Genomic DNA, 16,163 nt, shown 5'->3' on the forward strand with positions numbered 1-16,163 from the left:
ATTTAAAAGCGCTATATAAATGCAGTCCATTTACCAAAAAATATTTATAGACGCTCAGCGCTGAACTTGGCAGTAGCTTAGCCTAGCCTACTTCATGACTTAGGAAACTCTCCAGGTTTTATTTCCAACCCCCATCTTCGTAGCAGTCTGTCCGTGAAAAAAAATAAACTAATATGTGCATAACCTAGGACAACTGCCACTTTACGATTTGTGCTTTCTGAAAATGTACAAATACTTACATTGGCTATATGGCCTACGTACTCACAAAGTAGGATACGTAGCCTATAGGCTACAAACGTCTACTACGCAAGAACAATAAGTTAACCAGTCCATGATGCAATTATGGTACAGAGGTCATAAGTCCTATAGCCTGTAATATCACACAAAGTATACAGCTGGAAAGAATCAGGAAAAGAAAATCCTGCATTTTCATCGTGCATATAAAAATATTTATTCAAAAAGCCATCCAACAGCATGGCATTACAGACCAATCAACTCAGACAAGTATTCAGAGTTGCAACATCGCTGGTTTGCTGTGACTAAACTGAGTAACAGCCTAGTCTATGGCAGGTCCCTTATCTGAAAATCTGAAAAGCACACATTCCTTAAAAAGAGACTGAAATACCTCAAAGCAGCAATAATTTGTATTTTTTGCGATGTATTATGAACAGCTCAGTAGACTGATAACATATTTCACTTCAATACTTTTCAGTATATTTCACTTCAGTAATGGTCACTCAGTGATATCTTACCTGGGCCCTGTTTCAGAAGCAAGATTACCGAGTTAACTGGATAACTGCACCCAGTAAAACCGGAAACCCTCCAAAATCATGAACATGGACTTAAGTAAAATAAAGAGCTGTTCCGGGTTTTACTCGGTTATCTAGCTAACTCGCTAAACCTGCTTCATGAAACAGTGCCCTGCGCGAGGTTAGCACTGATCTGAATACACCAATCAAAGCAGCCTCCCTCAGAACACTGAAGACAAAATGTGTTACAAAAGTGTTCACCATAATGCCAGAAATGCTATTAAAAATTCATTGAAAAGCTCATTAATTCAAAGAATATTAAAGATATATTAAATACATTCATATTAAATTGTGACAGGAAACCAGCACAACAGAATCAGGACAGATTAAGAACACAATCAGATGAAGTAGTTCCATTGGTGCAAATTACCAATTCATTTTTAACACCATGTACTTTAAAAAATGCATCCATTGTTCATTCATTTTTTTTATCTACTGTACACGAACCATATTAATTATGTTTATATTATAGTCACCTAAAAAATGACCAACATTGCCAACAGGCCAAATTTGTCCTATGAACAGACTTCCTGAACAACCACATCATAGTGGAGTTATTTTTGGTTACATATATACGTATTTTTGTTACTTTAAAAAATATATATTTTTAACCAAACTAGGGCAAGAACACAGAGTTTGGAGAGAAAACCTGGCCTGGATCATGACTGCTCGTCCTGTACAGATGATCTGTGTTTTAGGCCTGTCCGTTTCTCCAAGAAACAGAAGAGACAGCCTTGCAACACACCGTGTCAGAGCCTAAAATTTTTCACCAATTTATTCCAATTTTAGACGCCGATGGACTGCAGCACTCTCCTCTCGGCTTCGTTCAGGTGGCCAGAGAAGGCGCTGTAGCACGGCAGCTGTGCAAGCTGGGAAATGTAGTCCGTCAGGTAGACCTGGAGAGGAGCCAGCAGCACAGACACACAGCAGAGTCAGTGTAAAGGGTGACATGGGAGGAGGAGCCATGTTTATGTGAAAAACTACCATTTATTGTTTTACATTTATATAGTAAACAAGTGTTTGACCTCATGCAATGTACTGCAATGGAGCTACAGGATTCACACACATACACACAGGAACATATATATGCACACATGCGCACACACATACACACAGACACATATATATGCACACACATGCGCACACAAAATGTCACAAAGTAAAAAACCTACACAGGGCTGATTTTATGCTTTATATTACATAATCTCTGCTTTCTCTGGAAAGTGTGGCATCAGGACAATAAAAAATGAAAAATGGTTAGAGAGAGAGAGGTAGAGTTTACCTGCAGGTCAATTTGATAAATAGGGTCTTTCAAGGCATCTGGGTCTTCCTCATCTTCCTCTTCAAAGTCATCATCATCGTCTGTGCAATGACAGCAGATGTACCTCACACACAAACCACCAATGCTAGCCTCCAGCATTCAGCTAGGAGCTCTACACAGTGCAAACTCCACGCAGGAAACTCACCATATTTATGAGAGGCAATGAGGTCAGAGAGCAGCTGTCTGGCAAGCCCTTCACCCTTCCCTTCCTCTTCATCTGCATCATCATCCTCCTCCTCCTCCTCCTCCTGTTCCTCCCACATATCCCCCAAATCTACACAGACAAACACATCCCTGCAGTTCGCACTTGGAAACATAGGGGGAGCTGTGTTCAGAACAGGGCCCAAACAAATCCATCTCAAAACCCCAAACACTGCTATCTCTCTAAGCCGTATTTCATATTGTGGTCACAGAAACAGACTCACTGCCAGCTGTCGCTACTGGTTATGTAGTTTTCATAGATATATATGACAGAAGGTGTTATCCATCTATAACAATTTTAAGTTGTGTTCTGTGTGTCCATACATTCAGGATATTGTATGAGACAGGACTTATTTTAATTAATCAAACATGAAATACACAGCCCTTGATCTCCTTGACCAATCTATGGTACTTATGTATCTATGATCTGTAACTTTACCAATATCTATGGTGTCTTGAGTCCATATCTGTGTCTATATCTATGGTACCTTGGCTGCAGTCTCCAGCAGCAGCTCTGTTGGAATTCTCCTCCAGTACAGACGAAAGCTCGTTGACAATGAGCTTGAAGATCTTCACCAGCAAGGGAATGTTGGTCCATCTCTCAGGGTCTAAACCAAAAGACAGAGGCAATTTTGAAACAGGGCCCCCCACTGCCCCCTGGTGGTGCGGTTAGTAACAGCAGCGCTGAGCAGGCCCCCCCCGTACGAGTGTGAATCGCGCTCCAGATCATTAATCGGCTAGTGAAGGGGGCCCCGGGGGCATAATAGGACGCCTCAAAGATTATGGATTCTATTCATAATCCAGAACAGAACTGTCTGGGAACCATTTTAATGCTCCACCCACAGTATAAGAAGCACTAGCCTACAACAATGACTGTAGTTCCCATTATTTTCAGTCTGTCTGTACAAAAGACTATCAACCGCTTAAAAAACTAAATTATAGTGTGAATTGAGTATGTCCTGTAAACCATGAGGCAGCAGTGTGTGTGAAGCCTCTCTGTGGTTTGGGAGGTGACCGGCGGGGTCGCGGATCTCACTCCTGGTGCTTTTGGAGCGCGTGCGGATGCCCTCTCCGGGACTGAAGAGCTCCTCCCCTTTCACCCGGATGCCCTCCAGCCGCGGGTCACCGGTGCTGAGGCCGTGCTGGAGCAGTCTGCACAGCGCCACCGTGCTGTGGGGGTGGGGGGGGGGGGGGGAGAGAGGGGGCGAGGGGGAGGGGAGAGGGGGAGGGGGGAAGGGGAGGGGGGTACGAGAGACAAGGTGTAAAGCAGGAGACGGAGAGATGGATTTGCACAGCAAACATCTTGGCAATCCTGTCATCGCTTTTCGAGACATGACTGGCCTGATGGTGACGCTAGAGGAAAAAGTCACAGGGCCTCAAACATCAGTAAGTGTCGACCTCTTGGGAACATGAATCTGCGCATAAAGATTTACGCCCATCTGGCCATTACTTTTCCGGATGTCCGTCACAGACATCCGGGACAGACAAACGGACGTCACTACACACCCTCCTTGGGGGAGGTACTTAATTTCCTGAACTGGCTGAATTGAAATGGAACTGACCCCCAAACCCTGCAGGTGTCAGCACTAATTCTGGGGTTCACTAAGCACCCGGCCAATAACAAGGCAGACTGCTGATTTCGGCACAGGGCCGCGCCCCTCACTCACCTGACCTTCCCCTCGTACTGGCCGTAGAACAGGTGCTGGTGGCTCACCCACTGGGCCATGAGGAAGTCCAGCGCGGGGCGTCCTGCCGGCCCGGGGACACCCCACAGGAACTCCAGCAGCGGCTCCAAACGGGACACCATCAGGTGCGCAAACACCATGAGGAGGGACTGGGGGGGGGGGGGCACAGGCATGGGGTGGGGGGGTTACACAGGCCCTGAATCCCTGAACCCCTCAGCAACTCCTGAACCCCTCAACTCCTGAACCTCTGAACCCCTGAAAAAAGCCCAGCCTGTCACCCCTGAGTCAACTGTACTTTATGCTAATGTACTGTTTTCTTTCTGAGTGAAGCAAACCTTGTGCTATATAATGAAATTATTATTACCAGTATGATCATCCTTTTCATCATACAGGTGAAGATGCAGCATAATGGGATTTGAATTGAGTCTACGGGTTCAAATCCCAGGTTGGGTGCTGCCGTTGTACCCTTGAGTATTTAACTTAAACTGCGTCAGTAAAATATTCAGCACAGTAAATTGCTTGAAAGTTGTTCTGGAAACATCGTTTGAATGGCTGAAATTTAGTATGTAAGGATGAAGAGGACCGCCCTCATCCTCGCCCTACCTGCTTGACGCTGAGGTTGTTGGCCTGCTGCAGCTTGGTCAGGACGTCCCGCAGGACCTGGTCCAGCTGCCCCCCCAGCAGGGGGCCGGCCCGGGCGGCGAGCGAGGACACCAGGCGGCCCACGCAGGCGGCGGCGAGCTCGGACCCGCGCGGGTCCAGCAGCCGGGAGACCGCCTGCAGGACGTAGCACAGGCCGCCGCGACCCTGCTGGTCCCGCCACTCCAGCAGCTGCTCCAGCGCCACGGAGACGTAGGCCCTCAGACACTCCCCCCCGCTCTGAGAGAGAGAGAGAGAGAGAGGATAGGCCCTCAGACACTCCCCCCCCCGCTCTGAGAGAGAGAGAGAGGATAGGCCCTCAGACACTCCCCCCCCCTCTGAGAGAGAGAGAGAGAGGATAGGCCCTCAGACACTCCCCCCCGCTCTGAGAGAGAGAGAGAGAGGATAGGCCCTCAGGCACTCCCCCCCGCTCTGAGAGAGAGAGAGAGAGGATAGGCCCTCAGACACTCCCCCCCGCTCTGAGAGAGAGAGAGAGGATAGGGTCTCAGACACACCCCCCCGCTCTGAGAGAGAGAGAGAGGATAGGCCCTCAGACACCCCCCCCACTCTGAGAGAGAGAGAGAGAGAGAGAGAGGATAGGGTCTCAGACACACCCCCCCGCTCTGAGAGAGAGAGAGAGGATAGGCCCTCAGACACCCCCCCCACTCTGAGAGAGAGAGAGAGAGAGAGAGAGGATAGGCCCTCAGACACTCCCCCCCGCTCTGAGAGAGAGAGAGAGAGGATAGGCCCTCAGACACTCCCCCCCGCTCTGAGAGAGAGAGAGAGAGGATAGGCCCTCAGACACTCCCCCCCGCTCTGAGAGAGAGAGAGAGAGAGGATAGGCCCTCAGACACCCCCCCCACTCTGAGAGAGAGAGAGAGAGAGGATAGGCCCTCAGACACCCCCCCCACTCTGAGAGAGAGAGAGAGAGAGAGAGAGGATAGGCCCTCAGACACTCCCCCCCGCTCTGAGAGAGAGAGAGAGAGAGAGAGAGGATAGGCTCTCAGACACTCCCCCCCGCTCTGAGAGAGAGAGAGAGGATAGGCCCTCAGACACTCCCCCCCGCTCTGAGAGAGAGAGAGAGGATAGGCCCTCAGACACTCCCCCCCACTCTGAGAGAGAGAGAGAGAGAGAGGATAGGCCCTCCGACACTCCCCCCCGCTCTGAGAGAGAGAGAGAGGATAGGCCCTCAGACACTCCCCCCCCACTCTGAGAGAGAGAGAGAGAGAGAGGATAGGCCCTCAGACACTCCCCCCCGCTCTGAGAGAGAGAGAGAGGATAGGCCCTCAGACACTCCCCCCCGCTCTGAGAGAGAGAGAGAGAGAGAGAGAGGATAGGCCCTCAGACACTCCCCCCCGCTCTGAGAGAGAGAGAGAGGATAGGGTCTCAGACACTCCCCCCGCTCTGAGAGAGAGAGAGAGGATAGGCCCTCAGACACTCCCCCCCACTCTGAGAGAGAGAGAGAGAGAGAGAGAGAGGATAGGCCCTCAGACACTCCCCCCAGCTCTGAGAGCGCGCACACGCACACAAATGCAGGTGCACACATACACACGCGCTCACTCACACACACGCGCGCACACACACGCACTCACTCACTCACACACACACACACACACGCGCGCACACACACACGCACTCACTCACACACACACGCGCGCACACACACACATATACAGACATGGGAGGCTAACCTGCATGACAGCGCTGTCGTCCGTGTGCAGGACACACTGAGCCACCGCAGGAAAGGCCTGGCAGAGCAGCAGCGGGGGCAGGGGGGGGGCAGTGTGCCGCACCACCGTGGTCAAAATGTCCACCGCCGTCTGCACCCCAGAGACGGGACGGCCAGCGACCCATCGCACAGTAAAACAGAGAGGAACAGGGGGTAGACACAACCAGGGGAATTTAGACTGACTGACAGATTCATATTTAACTACGTCTGTGTTCTACAACTCCAGCAGCGATTGTGACATCAGCATTGGAATGTTCAGTTAAGAACATTCTAATCGCACATTGGTGACCTCACACCTTAGAGGGTTAAATATGTCTGATGTGGGGGTCATCAGTGGTTTCAGTTTGGGGTTTTCCCCTGCTCTGGTCATTGGGGGGGGTAGGGGGGGTTACGTACAGTGCACAGCCCTGCCGGGATCTTGTCGGGGGGGGCCTGCATGATGCTGATCAGGGTGGGGATGAGACGCGTCTGCAAGGGGCCCCGACACCCCTCGATCCGGGACAGCTCCTTAAAGATGTCCTGGGACAGAGAGGCCACCACCGGGTCTGAGAGAGAGGGAGAGGAAGGGAGAAATTGAGAGATAGACAGAATGACACAGAGACTTCAGAGAGAGGAGAGAATTTAGTTATTGTTTCATTTTTATTATCATTTTGCCTGTGAACTGTTCAAAAAATAATATGCTTCCGCAATACACATGATAAAATACGAAGCTGGAAATTGGAAGCTGTAAGTGTACGGGGCGGGGAGGGGGAGGGGGGTGTTTGGGGGTGGTACCGTTGCTGTACTTGAGGAAGACGGCGATGGTGAGGGGGCAGATCTTCTTTTCGGCGCTGGCGGTGAAGGACGGGTCGACGGTGCACACCACGCGCAGCGTCTCCAGAACCAGCGCCAGGACCGCCGGCCCAAACGGAGCGGCCAGCGGCACCAGGCCGTCCAGCACGCCGGGGAGGAAGGGCAGCAGCACCTGCGTGCTCCCAGAGAGCTTCAGCTGCTCACAGTACCTGCGCATATACACACACACACACACACATCAACACACACACACATATACACACATACACACACATCAACACACACACACACACACATATACACACCTGTGTGCTCCCAGAGAGCTTCAGCTGCTCACAGTACCTGCGCATACACACACACACACACCTGTGTGCTCCCAGAGAGCTTCAGCTGCTCACAGTACCTGCGCATACACACACACACACACCTGTGTGCTCTCAGAGAGCTTCAGCTGCTCACAGTACCTGCGCATACACACACATACACACACATCAACACACACACACACACACACATATACACACCTGTGTGCTCCCAGAGAGCTTCAGCTGCTCACAGTACCTGCGCATACACACACATCAACACACGCACACACACACCTGCGTGCTCCCAGAGAGCTTCAGCTGCTCACAGTACCTGCGCATACACACACATACACACACATCAACACACACACACACACACATATACACACCTGTGTGCTCCCAGAGAGCTTCAGCTGCTCACAGTACCTGCGCATACACACACACACACACCTGTGTGCTCCCAGAGAGCTTCAGCTGCTCACAGTACCTGCGCATACACACACACACACACCTGTGTGCTCTCAGAGAGCTTCAGCTGCTCACAGTACCTGCGCATACACACACATACACACACATCAACACACACACACACACACACATATACACACCTGTGTGCTCCCAGAGAGCTTCAGCTGCTCACAGTACCTGCGCATACACACACATCAACACACGCACACACACACCTGTGTGCTCCCAGAGAGCTTCAGCTGCTCACAGTACCTGCGCATACACACATACACACACATCAACACACACACACACACACACACACACACACGCACACACACACCTGCGTGCTCCCAGAGAGCTTCAGCTGCTCACAGTACCTGCGCATACACACACATACACACACATATAACACACACACACACACACATATACACATACACACACATCAACACACACACACATATACACACATACACACACATCAACACACACACACACACATATACACACCTGCGTGCTCCCAGACAGCTTCAGCTGCTCACAGTACCTGCGCATATACACACACACACACATATATACACACATACACACACACATAGACACATACACACACATACACACACACACACACACACACACACACATATACACACCTGTGTGCTCCCAGAGAGCTTCAGCTGCTCACAGTACCTGCGCATATACACACACACACATATACACACATCAACACACACATACACACACATCAACACACACACACATATACAACACACACACACACACACAGACACACATACACACACAGCAACACACACACACACACACAGACACACATACACACACATCAACACACACACACATATACACACATACACACACATATACACACACACACACACGCACACACACACCTGCGTGCTCCCAGAGAGCTTCAGCTGCTCACAGTACCTGCGCATATACACACACACACATATACACACATCAACACACACAAACATACACACATCAACACACATAGACACACACACATATACACACACCTGTGTGCTCGCAGAGGCCTTCAGCTGCTCACAGTACCTGCACACACACACACACACACACACACACACACACACACACACACACACACACACACACACACACACACACACACACACACACACACACACACACACACACACACACACACACACATATACACACACACACACACAGTGCGGGACACTCACTCTTGGACGGGGGGGTTGGTGTGGGACACTCACTCTTGGACGGGGGGGGGGGGGGGGGGTTGGTGTGGGCCACTTACTCTTGGACGGGGGGGGGGTTAGTGTGGGACACTCACCCTTGGACGTGGGGGGGGGGTAGTGTGGACACTCACCCATGGACGGGGGGAGTGTGGGGGGGCGTTAGAGCGGGACGCTCACCCTTGGACGGCTTGCGCGGCAGAGATCCGGACGGCGGGAGGCTGGCTGGCGCTCAGGCCGCTGACGGTGGCCTGGAGGAGCTGCTGGAGCAGGCCGGGCGTCATGGCGACTATGAAGCGGCTGGCCACCCACAGGGCGCGGCCCAGCAGGAAAGGGGAGGTGGCTAGAAGAGGGGCGGAGTCACAGAGACGGACGGGTCAGTGCCTGGGGGGGGGGGGGGGGGGGGGGGGGGCACCGTTTGGGGGGTGCTACACCCCTAATACTCACCCGCCAGGTTGAGGTCCGCCAGGACGACGTTGGTGAGGAACCCGTGCAGGTCAAACTGAACTCGGCCGCTCTTAACAGTCTCCATGACGACGGTCTTCACCGAGCCCAGTGACAGCATGCAGGCCTCATGCACCTTCCACCTGCGTGACAGTAGAGCGTCACTGCAGCGCCGCATTCACTGCATTTCCTTTACACTGCACTGCAACACTGCATTTCCTTTACACTGCACTGCAATACTGCATTACACTGCATTTCCTATACACTGTACTGCATTTCCTTTGCTCTGCACTGCAACACTGCATTTCCTTTACACTGCACATCACTGCAATACTGAATTACACTGCATTTCCTTTACACTGCACTGCAACACTGCATTCACTGCATTTCCTTTACACTGCACTGCAATACTGCATGTCATTCACACTGCACATCACTGCAATACTGAATTACGCTGTATTTCCTTTACACTGCACTGCACATAACTGCAATACTGCATTATACTGCATGTCATTTACACTGCACATCACTGCAATACTGAATTACACTGCATTTCCTTTACACTGCACATAACTGCAATATTGCATTATACTGCATGTCATTTACACTTCCACTGCAGTGACACTGCAGCTGTACAATACTGCACTGCTGCAGTAGTGGGAGTACACCTACAGTGCACTGTACTGCACTGGAGAGATTTGGCGCTGTGCTGCACAGTCACAGATGGGCCACATGGGGGCGCTCTCGTTCCCGCGCTGGCCTCACCAGTGCTCTCTGCCGCCGTTCCTGGCCTGCTCCGCCTCCTGCAGGTGCCGCACGGTGGCGACCACCAAAGCCGCCACACTCTCATCCTGGAACTCAGTCACTAAAGCCTGGGGGGGGGGGGGGAGGGAGAGAGATACAAAGAGAGAGAGATAAAGAGAGGGGAGACAGAAGAGAAAAAGAGAAGGGGGGAGTGAGAGAAAGAGAAAGAGAGAGATGAGCACACTCAGGGAAACCTCTCATGTGAGACTGAACCCAGGCGGCCTGCCCCCGGCTCTGCAGAGGTTCTCACCAGCAGCAGGTCCTGCGCTGAGATCCTCACTGAGTAGGAGAAGGTGTCGTCATCCTCGTCCTCCACAAACGTCTGCGGGTCGGCCGCCCAGGCCTTCACCTGCGGCGGAGAACGAGAAGGAGAGCGAGGACCGGCTGGTGAGCAGGGTTACACACGCACGCGCTCGCACAGGAACACCAGCGCCTGTCCCAGCCGGGAGCGGTTCCGGTGGGGTACCTGGTCCTCCGTGATCTGCATGTACAGGATGGCGTAGTAGAAGAGCTCCGGCAGAGTCTTCCTCACTGCGCTCTTCATCCTGCTGGTCTCCAGCAGCGTGTGGACGAACTCAAAGATGCTGAACACCAGGTTCTCAAAGCCCAGAACCTCGCCTGGAGAGAGGGGAGACATCAGAGACCTCGGCCAACGCACCCACGGCTTCAGCTGGTCCGGGTCTAACCGGCTCTAACCGGCTCTAACCGGGTCACTATCAGTGGTTCTCCTGAGGAACCAACCCACGGGATTTCAGAGCTGCTCTCTGAAATCCACAGGTTGGGAAATCACAACCGTGTTAAACACAAGGAGCACAAAATAACCGCATAGACCTACCGTCCGAGTCCACGGGGTCGTCCACGTCCTCGGTGGAGTTCACCTCCGTTCTGACATAAGTGCATGCAAGTTAAGGAAAGCCCACGTCAACAACGGCTTCATTCCAAACCAACCGCACATCTGCTAACACAACCGATCTCTGACGGGAGAGCGAGCGGGCTGGGGGGGGGGGGGGGGGGTCGGGGGGTGACCCCGCTAAGCGCCGGTCGGAGATCGTGGCCCCCGCACGCATAGCCCAGACGGGACGGGGAGGATATTGAGAGGCGCTCTCCGTCAGCAGGCTCCACACCACGGGCAGGATCTGCTGCATGGAAGGCGCCATGTTTTTGGGGAAATTCTTCACCAGAGTCATCAGAGCCTGAGGAAGAGGAGGGGCGCATTTCAGTTACACACTTTGGGGGTACACTCAAGCAGGGGTCCCCCAACTGAGGAGGACTCTAATAGTTCCCTGAAGGAAACCCTGAAGACTGCAGCAAAATGGAGAATATTCCTCTTATAGGAATATGTTTTTAATTTTTCCAAATTTCTCCAACTGATATATTTTACACCAGGGATGCCAGGATAGGTTCACAATCGGACACTTCATGCCTCTTAAAAAACAAACCATTCAAATCTCGAGCCATTGTAAAGGACTTCATTTCCCAGAATGCCCAGGGGTTCTCTCACACCTTAAGCACCTCCCTCTTGAGGCCGCAGTCGGAGGACGGCCCGTCGGGAATGCGCAGGGCCTGGATAAACGCCTGGGTGAACTGCGGCACCACAGGCAAGATCAGAGCTTTGGCTGCACCCTAAAAAACATGCGACACAAGGCAGCAGTTAGCATTAGCCCCAGACCACCCTGGTGAAGAGATGGAGGACATTTCCAAAACCAAGCACACGCATCCAGGACGTAAGAGGACTTCTGCTGCACAAGCAAAACAGTAGAGCCATTCAATATTGAAAACAAACAATAACCACACATTTATGACTAGTATACTTTATTGCTGGAGTGTTTTCCTTCAATTTCACTATTAGTGAATTAATTCTTCAGCTTGGTCACTCACCCCCTGGCCCCAGTTTGGCAAAGAACCCCCGCCCCCCCTCACCCCCAACTTCCCCCCCTCACCTTCTGCAGATCCTGGATGGCAGCGATGAGCTTGGCGCAGGTGGTGAAGATCTCCACAGCTCTGGATCGGGTGCGAATGCTGTAGACCTGCAGTCACAGTTAAAGGCAGTAGAGGTTCATCCATCTCCTCTGCAGAAACATCACTTAGACACAGACGGTTAGAGTCGGTGAGAAATTCAGCTTGCAGCCGTTAATCTAGACCCCATCAACGGCCTCCTGCATGAAAACACAACCCCCCCCAACCACCCCCTAACCACAGACAGGCTACTCCACCGCTTGCCTCTGTCATGGTGAAGATCTTGTACATCTCTGGCAAAATAACGGGAGCCACCATAGGCATCTGCGTGTCCGTGACCTCACGGGTGAACTCTGGAGAAGGGAGAGAGGAGAGGCAGAGAGAGAGAGAGAGAGAGGAGAGAGAAGCGGGGAGAGGCAGAGGCAGAGAGAGAAGAGAGTGGAGAGGGGAGAGGCGGAAAGGCAGAGAGAGAGAGAGAGAGAGAGAGAGAGGAGAGAGGAGAGGGGAGAGGTGGAGAGGCAGAGAGAGAGAGAGAGAGAGAGACTCAGAGATAGGCGGAAATACACTCCATCCGCACGGCCAGCTGACTGAGTGGCTGATCAAGGGATTGACAGGTGGTGTAAAACTATGGAACTTCCATCGGAACGGGGTGGATGGGAATGGGCGGTAAGCGGGTTTATCGCCGGCGGGGGGTGTGACCAGGGGGGTGTGACCCGGGGGGCGTGTCCCAGGTGAGCGCACCTGTGAGGACCCTCATGGCGCCGTGGACGCCGTTCAGGTCGCCGCTGACGAGCAGCTCCACCAGCAGGCTGAAGAGGCGGGGCCAGGCCTCGGGCCAGTCCCACTGAGCGATGCCGGATACCGCGTACGCCACGCTGGACCGCACCCGTCCCACGGGCTCTCGCAGTCCCCCAGGGAGGACGTCCCGGATCGCCCCCTTCGCCTGGGGGGGGGGGGGGGGGGGGGAGAGAGGGTAAGACACACACACCTAAAGACACACCCACCTGCACACGGACACACACACAAGCACTAGAAAAGCGTGTATAAAAAATCCGTACCCTATCGGTCGTTTCTGGAAGTTTGAACTTCTCTGACTCAGAGCACCAGTGAGTGTCCACATACTGCTTCAGCAGGACCGAGGACAGCTGCGGAACACAAAACAGACCAATCAAAACCCAGCAAACATCCAGACCCACCTATCAGAACCCAGCAAACATCCAGACCCACCTATCAGAACCCATCAAACATCCAGACCCACCTATCAAAGCCCAGCAAACATCCAGACTCACCTATCAGAACCCAGCAAACATCAGCAGTGGGTGTCTCATACCCACTGCTGAAAACACGCCTCCGCCCAGTTTCTCCACTTACCTGACGGATGGGGAGCGCTCCCTGAGGATCGACCGTCAGCTCTGCCAGATACACACCGAACTCTGAGAAGCACACGCAGGAAACAGGTCACACACACACGCAGGTCACACACACACCGAACTCTGAGAAGCACACGCAGGAAACAGGTCACACACACACACACACCGAACTCTGAGAAGCACACGCAGGAAACAGGTCACACACACACACGCAGGAAACAGGTCACACACACACGCAGGTCACACACACACCGAACTCTGAGAAGCACACGCAGGAAACAGGTCACATACACACCGAACTCTGAGAAGCACACGCAGGAAACAGGTCACACACACACACACGCATGAAACAGGTCACACACACACACGCACACACACACAGGTCACACACACACACACGCAGGAAACAGGTCACACACACACACATGAAACAGATCACACACACACGCATGAAACAGGTCACACACACACACGCATGAAACAGATCACACACAGATCACACACACACACACACAGGTTACATACACACCGAACTCTGAGAAGCACACGCAGGAAACAGGTCACACACACATACGAAACACACGTCACACACACATACGACACACACACACACACACACACACACACACATACGACACACACAGGTCACACACACACACATACGACACACACAGGTCACACACACACACACGCATGAATCAGGTCACACACACACGACAGCTGAGTGGTGACTGTCACACTCCGATGAGATGCCTGTTGTCTGAACTACACTATGCGCTACAACAGTTTGTTATATTTTACCGTATCAATGTCTGTTCTTCTGTATGTGAGAAGTACAGCTCATAAGGCAAGACATATTTAACAGAAACATGACAATAAAGTATAATCTTATCTACACTACTCTGCCATCAATCCGCCCCCTAAATTTTTGTGATATATAGCACCATCTGGTGGACAGCATGTGCATCACATTACTCAGGCAAACTAATGAGGGACGCAGGTGGTAAATTTTATCTGTGGCTGGTAAGCTTGTTTACTCTGCCAACCATTTTGGCAGGTAACCGTCCATCAACTGAAGGTCGTGTTCTTTTCTAAATATCTACATTTAGTTTTATGGAAAAACGGCTGGTGAATTTTGGTAGGCATCAGCCACTGTGGCCATGCAGTGGACGAAAAAGTTAGTTTCCTGCCCTGACGTTCTGAATTAAACCGCTCCAGACGTGTAACGTTTGCTCGCGAGACCCAGGCGGGAAATAATGCGGGGGAGTCCGGCGACAGGCGCTGTCACGGAGCTTCTCACGGTCTCCAGGAGTTGTGGAGGAAACGCTTAGTTACGTTATACCGAGAATCTATCTGCCATCGGTTGCGTAAGTGGGTGACGTCGAGAATTCCGGAGCCGAGACAAGATAACAGGAGACTTCACCTAACTTGTATTGGAAGCCAGTTCGAGGTAACCATCCAACAACTATTTGTGTATACACACGAATGCAGGTTTAACAGCAACAATAGCAAATAAAAGACGCTCAAATCAATCTTATGTGAGCTGTCACCGTTGGCAACCAGCTCCAGGTAACCCAAAATTAGTGTCCTGCTTGTCAGCAAAGTTGTCATGGAACTCCTGCATAACCTAGCTAACCTTATCCAACAACCGGTATTGTTCCAACAACATTAGCCTCCCAAAAAAGTTATCGAGTTCACTAGATAAGCTAAGTAACGTTTATGAGACCAGCTGGACAAATCCATTAGGATAAGCGTGCATGTATAACAAGCGCACCAACAAGCTAACGTGGCCGTTTGTAAGTAGCTTCGGTTTCAACACCAATTGGACCGAACCGGAGTTAACGGCATATCAAATTAGTGTTATTTGTCGATGTGGATTAGCTTGTTAACAAAAACTAAGCGAGTAGCACGTTGGTAACGCAAATGACTGAAAACAAACAGAAAGTATTTCCTAGTGACAGTTCACCAGACATCGTGTGTAAGTTAAGTCTATTTTCTCTCTTACACGCCACTTACAAGCAGGCCCTAGAAAACATTCATTCACGTGGTGAACTCCGCTGCACGCTGTCCAGCGCCAGCAATACTTACCCTCCGTCACTTCCAGAACTTTAACCTGCTCTTCCGCGGCAGCCCGTACCTCTTGTACCGGGGACAGGGTAGCTGTCAGTGTCTCTATCAGTGTTTCCTTCAGCCCCTGCTGGATCGGGCAAGCGGCCGAAACCGAACCGGTACCAGAAGTGTGGACACCCGCCATTTCCACGGGTACCTCCTGCCTGCGCAGTTGCGGTCCTGCCGGGGGGCGGGGCTGGAAACGTTCTGACTGCACAACAGCGCGCCAATCACAGACCTGGGCTGATTAGGAGGCGGAGCTGCCATCAAATGTTTTTCCCCCAAAGTGGAGCTTCAGTATAGAC

At 51.9% G+C, this 16,163-nt stretch overlaps 1 protein-coding gene across 1 annotated transcript; it reads right to left on the reverse strand.

The window, feature by feature from the left end:
- Positions 1-426: 426 nt before the first annotated feature.
- ipo9 (importin 9) lies at positions 427-16,054 on the reverse strand. The gene is made up of 24 exons (XM_035387639.1): positions 15,838-16,054; positions 13,751-13,812; positions 13,438-13,524; positions 13,121-13,322; positions 12,644-12,732; positions 12,364-12,450; positions 11,927-12,046; positions 11,516-11,616; positions 11,259-11,317; positions 10,890-11,041; positions 10,674-10,772; positions 10,385-10,491; positions 9,623-9,762; positions 9,356-9,518; positions 7,159-7,385; positions 6,781-6,929; positions 6,347-6,475; positions 4,620-4,895; positions 3,999-4,165; positions 3,368-3,501; positions 2,820-2,939; positions 2,276-2,404; positions 2,092-2,171; positions 427-1,705 (listed from the first exon to the last, which is right to left on the reverse strand). The coding sequence occupies exons 1-24, from the start codon at positions 16,001-16,003 to the stop codon at positions 1,595-1,597; spliced, it is 3,156 nt and encodes a 1,051-aa protein (XP_035243530.1). The 5' UTR covers positions 16,004-16,054; the 3' UTR covers positions 427-1,594.
- Positions 16,055-16,163: the final 109 nt, after the last annotated feature.

The sequence above is a fragment of the Anguilla anguilla genome, chromosome 13 (genome assembly GCF_013347855.1).
Source record: "Anguilla anguilla isolate fAngAng1 chromosome 13, fAngAng1.pri, whole genome shotgun sequence".
Taxonomy (NCBI): Eukaryota; Metazoa; Chordata; class Actinopteri; order Anguilliformes; family Anguillidae; genus Anguilla; species Anguilla anguilla.